The sequence below is a fragment of the Daphnia magna genome, linkage group LG4 (genome assembly GCF_020631705.1).
Source record: "Daphnia magna isolate NIES linkage group LG4, ASM2063170v1.1, whole genome shotgun sequence".
Lineage (NCBI taxonomy): Eukaryota > Metazoa > Arthropoda > Branchiopoda > Diplostraca > Daphniidae > Daphnia > Daphnia magna.
In genome coordinates, this window is record NC_059185.1 from 2,119,502 (window position 1) to 2,131,539 (window position 12,038).

General features: G+C 41.9%; 2 protein-coding genes across 4 annotated transcripts; both read left to right on the plus strand.

Annotated features, from left to right (window-relative positions):
• Nucleotides 1–56: 56 nt before the first annotated feature.
• LOC116921122 (putative phosphoenolpyruvate synthase) lies at nucleotides 57–5,706 on the plus strand. 3 transcript variants are annotated; one of them, XM_045172713.1, is made up of 16 exons: nucleotides 57–216; nucleotides 309–521; nucleotides 576–754; nucleotides 825–963; nucleotides 1,029–1,168; nucleotides 1,233–1,378; nucleotides 1,531–1,674; nucleotides 1,735–2,509; nucleotides 2,569–2,788; nucleotides 2,853–3,262; nucleotides 3,323–3,681; nucleotides 3,751–3,864; nucleotides 3,933–4,221; nucleotides 4,288–4,935; nucleotides 5,001–5,234; nucleotides 5,315–5,706. In XM_045172713.1, the coding sequence occupies exons 2-16, from the start codon at nucleotides 407–409 to the stop codon at nucleotides 5,426–5,428; spliced, it is 4,026 nt and encodes a 1,341-aa protein (XP_045028648.1). In that variant the 5' UTR covers nucleotides 57–216; nucleotides 309–406; the 3' UTR covers nucleotides 5,429–5,706. The 3 variants fall into 3 exon arrangements, with proteins under 3 accessions (XP_045028648.1, XP_032783225.2, XP_045028649.1); XM_045172714.1 differs by having other exon boundaries at nucleotides 77–216; nucleotides 386–521; XM_032927334.2 differs by having other exon boundaries at nucleotides 76–521.
• A 145-nt stretch (nucleotides 5,707–5,851) lies between these two features.
• On the plus strand, nucleotides 5,852–11,762 carry LOC116921121 (putative phosphoenolpyruvate synthase). Its single transcript, XM_045172712.1, has 15 exons — nucleotides 5,852–6,473; nucleotides 6,545–6,744; nucleotides 6,805–6,943; nucleotides 7,009–7,151; nucleotides 7,211–7,356; nucleotides 7,423–7,566; nucleotides 7,637–8,414; nucleotides 8,474–8,693; nucleotides 8,758–9,167; nucleotides 9,228–9,586; nucleotides 9,644–9,757; nucleotides 9,828–10,116; nucleotides 10,179–10,826; nucleotides 10,892–11,125; nucleotides 11,212–11,762. Exons 1-15 carry the CDS (start codon nucleotides 6,353–6,355, stop codon nucleotides 11,320–11,322), a joined length of 4,056 nt encoding a protein of 1,351 aa, XP_045028647.1. The 5' UTR covers nucleotides 5,852–6,352; the 3' UTR covers nucleotides 11,323–11,762.
• Nucleotides 11,763–12,038: the final 276 nt, after the last annotated feature.

Sequence of the window (12,038 nt, forward strand, 5' to 3'; positions counted from 1 at the left end):
ACACTGTAGAGCTATCAGCTTTTGGGTATGTAGTTTGGCCGTCCAACTGTTGCATAAACCAATGAACTACATTCACTTGTCACACCATCGCCGGAGGCAGACGTGGGGAGCAAACAAGCAGACAATTACTACCATGCCCTACTTGTAGGAGTATATATACCCCACAGATGAGTAGCATACGTGTGCTCTGGTTGCTGCCCACGTTATTTACAAAAGGTAAACTAGTTGGACTAGGAAGAGCACAATTAATTGAATCTTGAATTTTGACCTTGCACCTTGGTTTGATAATGCCATTCGATGGTTATCAGATTAGTCGTCAATGAGATATATGCCATAACTGAGCCATCATTTCACATCAAAACATCCTTTTGCTGACTGTTTCTGGCTGAGTGTTGAACAGCTTGACATGATTGAATGGTGGTTGCTCCTCTTTGGGGGGCCAATACTTGCACTGGTTATAAGATGGATGGTCAAAGTTCCTTATAGACCTAAACTTCTCCACACTCCTTACGCTCGACCAGGTAATTTATCTTATGTCAATAGTAAATCAAATATTAATTGTCTCTCATGTTTAGGACCATGGCATTATTTAAAAATTATATCTGGAAGGATCTGGCTAGCTTGGAAGCTTGTACGCCATCCAAGAGTTTTAAATGTCTATGACACAACATCAAAAAAGTATGAGAAAGTGGGTCTTGTTGCTACAGAATTAGAGAAAGTATGGGAACTGCCACATGAGCTTAAGAATAGAGAAGTTAGTCAAGTTTCTATAATTTTAAAAGGCACTTTACTATACATACTTTGTTTATTCATCCGTGATTTAGTCTGTTGATGGTCTGTTTTTCTTTGGAACTGATGGAGCTGATACTTGTTTAAAAATTTCTATTGAACGCCATGCCAATCGTCAAGCTCAAGTATCTCTGTTGCTAGCTCTTCCCAATGGAATAACGTATCAGCTGCCAGGTGAGAATTAAAAAATTATGCTTAAGAATTTGTTCTATACCATGTAGAATTATTAACTTATATAGGGTCCCCAGACACGCTAATATCAAATACAGATGGCAACGAATGTTTTAATGCCGGCGGGATAAAATTTCAACTCATAGAAGCCATGAGAAAATGGAGAATTTTGTTCAATGGACTGGCCAAACGAACCTGCAATGGAGAAGTATGGTTAAATCAATGTTTAAAAGCAAGTTTACCTTAAATGTATTTCTATTCTTTTTCGAAAGGAAACGGAAATTCATTTTCGAATGAATATTGTTTGGACGGCATTCAGTCGCCCTTATGAGTTCAAACGCGAGTTCAGCCGTAAGTTATTAGCACAAGGAATGGCACGTGAACTGTGGAGAGGAAGGCAAGAGTGGTCGCAAATGAGGTAAGCTTAATCAAATAAACTTGATAGTATAAACTTGTCGATACGGAGTACAAATGATAGCAAATGCTGATAGAGTGTGAAATTCCTTTTATTGGACGAGCTGTATATACCTCTTATCATGCAAGGTTTTCAACTAATCTTTCAATCTTAAGTGAGCCCAGTCTAAATGGCATGGATCAGTGGGGTGCAATGGTCGGCACCTATCAAGATAGCAGTTTGAACGTTGAAAGAGAAATCTATCTCCGCAGCCTTCGTCAAAGACGCTGGGGACAGAGAAACTCTTCGACACTGCACAGGTAAAAGTAGTACCTGAATGGCGTAATATTTGCTTAAAATGAGTATTGTGTTATAAACAGGAAACTAGATATCATTGGAGCGTGTGAAGACGGAAATTATTTTTACCTAAGTGCTACTTCGGATTCATCGCGTCTTACCCATGAAGTCTGGGGCCATTTATACCACCCCAATGGCTTTCTATATAAAATCAATGCGTGCAACCTCGATTTAGAAAGGCTCGGGGAACATGGACCCGTCCCTAACCATTTTTCAATCCGCTTTGCTGCAAAGCGCCGCAACTATCATGCCATTATCCACTTGATGCCTTCTCAATATGAAAATTTTCTCGGACGTCCATGGCTTCATCGTAGCACAACATATCCATGCCACTTAACATTAAATTCGCGACAAGGCCGTGTGGTCTTTGTAGCAACAAATGTTTTTCATGGAGATTGTCCACTAGAGCCAGAAGCATCTGTTCCTTATTTGAGTGCGCCAACGCGCCAGCCTTCTTCTACCGAATTAGAAAAACTAGTGCTATTGTTTGATGAAGAAGCTTGTCGCTTTGACAGTTTGGTGGGAGGCAAAGGATCATCTTTGGCCCTCCTTAGTAGCGACTTAAAGAAAGTTCCAGTGGAATGCAAAGTCCCTGCTGGATTCTGCGTTACAGTCAATGCTTGGAAAGCACAACTGAAGAATAACGAAGAAGTTGGAGCAGTTTTCAAACATTTGGAAGATGTAGCGACAGGTGTAGTTGAAGGCAAACTGGAGGAATCTTGTGCTCAAGCCGAAAAACTTGTGTCGTCAGTTCCAGTCGATGCCCTGCTGCAAGATTGTATCCGAGAGGCTTTGCAGGTAATTTAGAATTCATCGTTAATTGAATGATGTGAGTATTTCTAATCTTAACATTTCAGGAATTGTTTGGCGATGATGCAGAACAAAAACGTTTCGCTGTTCGTTCGTCGGCAGTTGGTGAAGACGGCGACTTGTTGTCCTCTGCTGGACAAAATATCACCGTGCTTGGTTGTCAAGGATTCGATTCTATCAAGAAAGGACTCCAAAAGTGCTGGGCATCGCTACTGTCCTATCAATCGGTCGAGTACCGTCGTCAGCACGGAGAACCACTCATTCCAGGTAGACGAGTTGTCTAGGACTTTTCGTCTAACATGAAATCTACTGTTTTATGGTTTTCTTGTAGGAATGGGAGTAGTGATTCAAGAGATGGTGGATGCTGAGGCTGCTGGGGTTCTTTTCACTGTAAACCCCAATGATGGTGACCCTGGAAAAATGGTATTAACGGCCAACTACGGTCTTGGCGAGTCGGTCGTTTCAGCTTCCGCGGATCCTGACACGTTTTACATAAAACGAACAGCAGCTGGAGAATTGTCCGTCTCCTCTCGAATGGTTGGATCCAAACAATCCAAAATCATTCTTTCTGATGACGGAACGCGTGAAGAAAAAATTACTGAAGAAGATGCGGTTGCGTTGTGTTTGACCGACGACAAAGTCCTAGAAATCGGACAACTAGGCGTCTATTTGGAGAAGGCGTTTGGTGGCCCAAGAGACTTGGAATTTGCCGTCTCTCGTGGCGCTTTGTATTTGCTTCAGGTGATTTTGAGAATCTTCTCTTGATTTGCTAGTTTCTTTCATGTCGGTTTGTTAAAACAGGCCAGACCAGTTACTGCTCTCGATGCTTGGACCGATTTTGAACTTCGTCATGAATTCGATTCGCCCATACTAACAGATTCAGATTATTTGACGAAAGCCAATACGGGCGAAGTGGCACCAGGAGCAACGTCTCCGCTTACTGTTTCGACAACTATTCGAATCCTCGATCTCAACTTTCAGACCATTGTGAAGAAGCAGTTTGGACGTCTTGTTGATATCAATCCTTGGCACGGGGGTCGCTTCTTCTCATACCAGCAGAACCATTTGTTCATCAACGTCATTGAGGCTTTTCTCCGTGACATTGAGGAAGAAATAAGCGACAACATCCGAGCTATTGACATGGCCGTTTTTGGGCATATGTAAGTTTCCATTTTAATTGGATTCTTATTTTTATCGATTGTGTTTCTTTCATTCCCTTAAATCTTTAGTATCACCACACCTGCCATGCATCGTCTTGGTCTACAGCGTTTTGGAGTTGCCGGATTGAGGGTAAAGTTCAACAGATATAGAACCGTTTTCCAAGATCTGTTTTTTAACCACAAGTTAGTATGACATTTCAATTTCACGGGAGAGTTAGAGTAACATTTGACCTTCACATGTTTGTCTTTAGGCTTGTCGCTCGGGCTGTGAAAAAATTTAGCGATTACTCATTTCCTACTGAGAGTTATACCGATTCGCACAAACTTTACGATGACATCTGCGTCCATCTTCCTGCTTTGGTTGAAATAGGTCGTGTCCATACGCAAGTGAGCCGGGCAAGTGCCATGACTCAGTTGATTGCTTTCATCATCTTATTGGATGGTAGAAAGGAATGGACACCCGAATTGTACGGTGAAATGGCGGAACTTTTCTCCTCCATTTCCAACGTTGAATCTGCCGACGTACCTGTAGCCCTTAAGGTATTATTTTATTCCAGCGGGTTGTTGTTATGTGATTAACACCCATTTATCATGAAACGTATTCAGGAGTTAGCCAGAGCGATTGCTGCGAGTGAGGCCGGTAAAGATTTCAGCAAATATTCATTGGAAGTGGCATCAGCCTGGCTTGAGAAAGATTCTGGACAACCTGGGAAATTATTCCGCTCGTTTATTGCTCGCCATGGTCATCGCAGCATCAAAGAATTCGACTTCGCCACCGAAACGTGGGGATTGAATTCGCATTCCCTTGTGTCGGTACTGCAATCGATGGTGGCCAACCCAGTAAGCTTTGCCGCAAGCTCCCAACCGACCAAATCAAATGACGATTGGCTCAAAATCATCGGACAAAGCAAACCGGGCAAATATCGCGCCTTGAAATTCTTTGTTCCACGAAGCCGCAACGCTGTAATCGCCCGTGAGAAAACGAAATCGCTGTTGATCCGCACCATTCACGTCTTCCGGATGGCATACCGAAAACTTGCCAGTCTTTTAGTCCGGGATGGCAAAATCCCTGACTCGAATCTGATTTTCTTTTTCACGCATTCGGAACTGCAAGAGCTCATCCGTGCCAATGGCGTTGCATTAATTAATAAAGCGAATAGGAGGCGGAAACTTTATCCAGAGCTTGATGCTCTCGTATTTCCTGAGATGTCGCTGGGAATCCCCAAGCCTTTGCAAGACTCGTCTTCAGAAGAAGTGATAATTCATCAAAAATAGTGAAATGTAAAGGGATTGTTCTTAATTTATATTTGTGCTATCAGGTGTCGGTGGCTGATGGCGTTCAACTGACGGGAACGCCAGTCTTTAAAGGGACTGTGCGAGCAACTGTCCGTGTCGCATTGAATCTGGAAGAGGCGAAACAGATCCAAAATGGGGATATTCTAATCACTCGTAGCACTGACATCGGATGGAGTCCATATTTCCCATTATTGTCTGGAGTGGTGACGGAACTTGGCGGTTTGATTTCACATGGAGCTGTTGTTGCCCGTGAATATGTAATCCTTTTGGCTTAACAATCTTAAGTTGTTTCTCTAACGATGGTATTGTTTTAATATCCGTTTCTTTTTTTTTTTAGGGTTTACCTGCCATTGTTGGTTGCCAGAAAGTTACACAAGTTTTCCGTTCTGGAGATGTTGTCGTACTGGACGGGTCTAAAGGAACCATTACGCGTGTGGAGACAAGTGATTAACAGAACAGAAAATTTCATCTGGTCAACCAAAATGTTTACCATGGGGGTTCAGGGAATTTTCAATCCTCAATTGCAGTTTGCTTATTAATCGGTTGATATATAGTTGATAGTATATTTCTAGGTACGCCGTTTGGAGGTCTTTCCTGTCAGACGGTTTACAATAATATTGATCAGGTTTTTGTTTTGTTTTTTTTACATTAAAGGGGCATGCCTTTTTTTACAAGTCTGTCCCCAATATCCCACAAATGTTTAGTGAATAAAAAATGTATTGCAGTTAATTGTTCTTAGTAGCAGACGTGACGATTACCAACTTCGATGCCGTGGAATTCTTCGTTCAACAAGAAATTAGGTAAAAATGCCAAAATCTTCACGCATAAAATGATGTTTTCATATGACGGCCAACGAAATTTTTCACAAATCGCATAATTCTTCTTATTCGTATTTAGCAAGCGTTGATTTTATGTTTGAATTTTTAACCAAGGCGGTAACCACGTAAGTTTCTTCGTTTTTAACGACGATGGGTTCAAACGTTCAAAGTACAAGTAAGAAGCCCATCGGATGGTATGTTCCCTTGTTTGGACATTGCATTCATATGCCTGTCATACGAATTCAAAGTCCAATACTCGCGTAATCTCCCGACAGTTTAACCATAACCTACAAAGTCTATCGTCTGGTATCTTATTAGTTTCAATCTAAGGAAATTGACCTTTGAGCAGAATACGAAAGATGATTCAAAAATGTTGGGATAATGTATCAACAGATAACAAAACAAAACATTGTCCCCGGCAAGTTTTTTTTGTTTTTTTTTACTGTCCTGATAAAAGAAAACATTTGAAAGTTTGGACTCGGTCTGTTGTTGGGCGAACCTTACTTCCTCTATCGTGCGCTCACGTTCGTTAGTGTGAGGCTCAAGCTTCCCCAGAAATGGATGCCTCTCAGTGCCTCGTTTTGTTGTTTACCGCCCTTGTTTTCTTCGCCCTTTTGCGGAAACTGTTATGGAGCCCTCAAGTCCCCGACTTTCTGCGTTCACCGTACACGCAACCTGGTAATCCTTTAATGCACATTTACATACAGTATTATGTTTAAATAAAATATATATGTCATTGCCCATACTAGGCCCGTGGTATCCGTTGAAAATCATGGCCGCAAGGGTTTGGTTGACCTGGAAACTCATCAAAATTCCTCGCGTGTTGAATAACGTCATCGACCGTGAATACGATGATGTCAGTTCGGAGGGATACAAACAAATAGGAAAGTTAGCACCTACTAACGCCGAAATGGCATGGGAACAGCCACATCAGTTGAAAACTATGATTGTACTTAAAAATACTCATTTTTTCCTTTAACAATCTGAATTTTTAATTAATCTGCCACAGGATCTTGATGGATTGTCTTTCTATGGTACCGACGGTAGTGGTACATTCCTTCAAGTGGCAATTAACCGTTTAATCAATCGACAGGCGCAAGTGACGCTCTTGTTTACTGTCAAAGATGGAACTGTCTACCAATTACCAGGTATTCAATCGTTTCTGTTGCGTTGGACGTTTACTTAAAGCGAAGCTTTTATTATTAACAAACAGTTGCTCCAGATACTTTGATCTCTAATACGGATGGCAGAGATTCATTTAATAGCAATGGTGCTTTAAAATTTCAACTCATTGAAGCCATGAGGAAGTGGCGTGTCACATTTAACGGCCTAGCTAAACGAAGACGCCATGGAAAGGTTGGACTATTTAAACGGATTTAAAGTTCAGATCGGTGATGATTACGTTTGATTTATAGGAAAGTGAAGTGCATTTGAAAATCAATTTGCTTTGGGCTGCATTTTCACGTCCGTTCGAATTCAAGCGTGAATTCAGCCGGAAGTTACTTGCACAAGGAATGGCTCGTGAGCGTTGGAGAGGAAAGCTCGAATGGTCACAAATGAGGTAAGGATAAATGTTTTTTTAAATAGTTTAATTCTGCGATAATTCAAGAGAATATGGCAATTATAGTGAACCTACTGTTGATGGAGTAGACCAGTGGGGTGTTCTGTGTGGAACGTATCAGGATAGCAGTTTGGGTGATGAAAAAGAAATTTATCTTCGTAGTCTTCGTCAACGACGTTGGGGACAAAATAACGCTTCAACACTGCGCAGGTAAAGCGATTAAATGTCAAAATAAAGTTAGAATTCGAATTAAAGTTGTTTTTGTTTTTTGTGGACTTAGAAAACTGGATTTGATTGGAACTTGTGAAGATGGAAACTATTTCTACCTAAGTGCAACCTCTGATTCAGCCCGTCTTACACATGAAGTTTGGGGTCACATCTACCAACCTAATGGCTTCCTTTACAAAATTAATGCATGTGACTTAGATTTGGAAAGTCTTGGAGAGAAGGGACCTTTTCCCAATCATTTTTCAATTCATTTTGCTGCCAAAAACCGAAATTATCACGCCGTAATTCACTTGCTGCCATCAACTCCGACCGAACATTTTATCGGACGTCCATGGCGTCATCGTAGTACGACATATCCTAGTCAGTTGACGTTGAATTCACGACAAGGACGAGCTATGCTTGTAGCAACTCATTTTTACGACGGCAATTGTCCGCTGGAATCCGAAGAGTCAGTTCCTTATTTGAGTGCACCAACGCGCCAGCCTTCTTCTGCCGAATTAGAAAAACTAGTGCTATTGTTTGAGGAAGAAGCTTGTCGCTTTGACAGTTTGGTGGGAGGCAAAGGATCATCTTTGGCCCTCCTTAGCAGTGACTTAAAGAAGTTTCCAGTGGAATGCAAAGTCCCTGCTGGATTCTGCGTTACAGTCAATGCTTGGAAAGCACAACTGAAGAATAACGAAGAAGTTGGAGCAGTTTTCAAACATTTGGAAGATGTAGCAACAGGTGTAGTTGAAGGTAAACTGGAGGAATCTTGTGCTCAAGCCGAAAAACTTGTGTCGTCAGTTCCAGTCGATGCCCTGCTGCAAGATTGTATCCGAGAGGCTTTGCAGGTAATTTAGAATTCATTGTTAATTGAATGTTGTGAATATTTCTAATCTTAACATTTCAGGACATTTTTGGCGATGATGCAGAACAAAGACGTTTCGCTGTTCGTTCGTCGGCCGTTGGTGAAGACGGCGACGTTTTGTCCTCTGCTGGACAAAATATCACCGTGCTTGGTTGTCAAGGATTCGATTCTATCAAGAAAGGACTCCAAAATTGCTGGGCATCGCTACTTTCTTATCAATCAGTCGAGTACCGTCGTCAGCACGGAGAGCCACTCATTCCAGGTAGACGAGTTGTCCAGGACTTTTGGTCTATCACGAAACCTACTGTTTTATGGTTTTCTTGTAGGAATGGGAGTAGTGATTCAAGAGATGGTGGATGCTGAGGCTGCTGGGGTTCTTTTCACTGTAAACCCCAATGATGGTGACCCTGGAAAAATGATATTAACGGCCAACTACGGTCTTGGCGAGTCGGTCGTTTCAGCTTCCGCGGATCCCGACACGTTTTACATAAAACGAACAGCAGCTGGAGAATTGTCCGTCTCCTCTCGAATGGTTGGATCCAAACAATCCAAAATCATTCTTTCTGATGACGGAACGCGCGAAGAAAAAATTACTGAAGAAGATGCGGTTGCGTTGTGTTTGACCGACGACAAAGTCCTAGAAATCGGACAACTTGGCGTCTATTTAGAGAAGGCGTTTGGTGGCCCAAGAGACTTGGAATTTGCCGTATCTCGTGGCGCTTTGTATTTGCTTCAGGTGATTTTGAGAATCTTCTATTGAATTGCTAGTTTCTTTCATGTCGGTTTGTTAAAACAGGCCAGACCAGTTACTGCTCTCGATGCTTGGACCGATTTTGAACTTCGTCATGAATTCGATTCGCCCATACTGACAGATTCAGACTATTTCACAAAAGCCAATACTGGTGAAGTTTTCCCTGGTGCCACTTCTCCTCTTGGTTTATCCGTTACTGCAAGTTCTTTGGACCTTAGCTTCCAGTTTGTAATGAAAGAACAATTTGGCAAACACTTTGAAGTCAATCCGTGGTGTATCGGGCGCTTCAACTTGTTTCATCAAAACCAAGTGTTCATTAATGTTATCGACACATTCCAACGAGACATTGAAGAAGAAATCACAGCTCATCATCGTTCCGTTGATATGGCCATTTTTGGACACTTGTAAGTTTTGTGTTGTTCCAGCTCTCAAACTTGCAGACTTCAATGTTTTCGTTGCAGGGTTTCAAACTCAACTATGCATCAAATTGGGAAGCAACGTTTTGGCATTGCTGGATGGGGAGTGAAATATTTGAGATTCAGGCACATGTTCATGGACATGTGTTTCAATAACAGGTTTGCCGACTTGTTGATTCCAACTGAACATTGGGTTGAAATATTCACGTTTGTGTCTCATTGTGGTCAGGCGTGTCAAACGAGCTGTCCAAAAATTCTCCGACTATTCAATTCCGTCCGAGAAGTACATCGACTCACAGAAACTCTACGATGAAATCTGTAGTCAACTACCCCGGTTGCTGGAGATCAGCAATATCCATTTGCAAGTAAGCCGGGCTGGCACGATAACACAGTTAATTGCTTTCATAATTTTGCTGGACGGACGTGATGAATGGACGCCGGAATTGTATGGAGAAATGGCACAGTTACTCAGTTCAATCTCCAATATTGAATCAGCTGATGTTCCAGTCGCTCTCAAAGTAAATCTCATCATGACTTATCAATTGAATTGAATCTAATGACCTTTTAAAATGCTTTCTAGCAAATAGCTCAAGCGATTTTGAAGAGCGAAGATGCCAAAGAATTTTCTGAACACTCACCTGAAATTGCTTCCGTTTGGCTTGAAACAGATCCTGGCCTAGCTGGAAGATTATTCCGTTCTTTTATTGCCCGACATGGTCATCGTGGCATCAAAGAATTTGACGTCGCCACCGAAACGTGGGCAATGAATACGCGACCTTTAGTTTCGGTTCTGCAATCGATGGTGGCTAATCCAGCGAGTCTCGCTCCGACCTCCCAACCGACCAAATCAAATGACGATTGGCTCAAAATCATCGGACAAAGCAAACCGGGCAAATATCGCGCCTTGAAATTCTTCGTTCCACGAAGCCGCAACGCAGTAATCGCCCGTGAGAAAACGAAATCGCTGTTGATCCGCACCATTCACGTCTTCCGGATGGCATATCGAAGACTTGCCCATCTTTTAGTCCGAGATGGCAAAATCCCTGACTCGAATCTGATTTTCTTTTTCACGCATTCGGAACTGCAGGAGCTCATCCGTGCCAATGGCGTTGCATTAATTAATAAAGCGAATAGGAGGCGGAAACTTTATCCAGAGCTTGATGCTCTCGTATTTCCTGAGATGTCGCTGGGAATCCCCAAACCTTTGCAAGACTCGTCTTCAGAAGAAGTGATAATTCATCAAAAATAGTGAAATGTAAAGGGATTGTTCTTAATTTAAATTTGTGCTATCAGGTGTCGGTGGCTGATGGCGTTCAACTGACGGGAACGCCAGTCTTTAAAGGGACCGTGCGAGCAACTGTCCGTGTCGCATTGAATCTGGAAGAGGCGAAACAGATCCAAAACGGGGATATTCTGATCACTCGTAGCACAGACATCGGATGGAGTCCATATTTCCCATTATTGTCTGGAGTGGTGACGGAACTTGGCGGTTTGATTTCACATGGAGCTGTTGTTGCCCGAGAATACGTAAGCAACTTACGCAACATTTTGATACGGCTATAAATTCCAGAATTTTCCTTATCGTTTTTTTTTTTTTTATGTGGGATTTTCAGGGTTTACCAGCAATCGTCGGCTGTAATAAAGTGACTCAGGTCTTTCGTTCGGGTGATGTCGTCATCCTGGATGGGTCAAAGGGGACGATAACGCGTATGGACGCAACTTAATACCTCCCCACTTTGGAGAGATTTCCGTCGTTCATTACTAGATACGTATTACACCTTTTTTAGTCATTATTTCTAACGTTATCCTTGAATTTTAAATAATTGGTCATGTAACTCCTTGTCTGAGAGCTGCGTGAATCATTTCCAACAGAATGCTTCTAGTCCCAACAATTATCATATCCTCGTTTGTTCACTCTAATTATGACGTGTTCTTCATTTCTTTATTTTCATAACGTCGTAAACCTTTGACATTTCAAGCTCCTCCTAACCCCCCCAAAAAAACCTGTGCTTCATAATAATAATGAAAACATGGTTCGTTAAAAAAAAAAGAAGTTAACGTAGCCCGGAGATATGTAAAACCAACTGTGACGAATCGCAATGTGTCGATGACCCCTTGGAGCTACCACTGGTAATGAAGACGTCCATGTCTTTGCTCTAACCAAGATAAAGATTTTTATTTTTGTTTTATTTCTAAAAGGGATCAGTGTATTCAAATATTCCATTATGAATGTTGGAAAAATGTCTGCAAAGTCGTCGGGGGATGTTGGCAAAAGGTTTCGTGTAACGGAACATTTGTTTCGTTCTTTTTTCTTATTCGGTTTATGTTACACCCGCATCGTGTAACAGTATAATGATTGATATGGGTACACCGGTCAAGTGACTATCTTTTTTGGAAAGCCGTTAAACATATGCAAAACGTGCGTGAAATTTGCACGCAG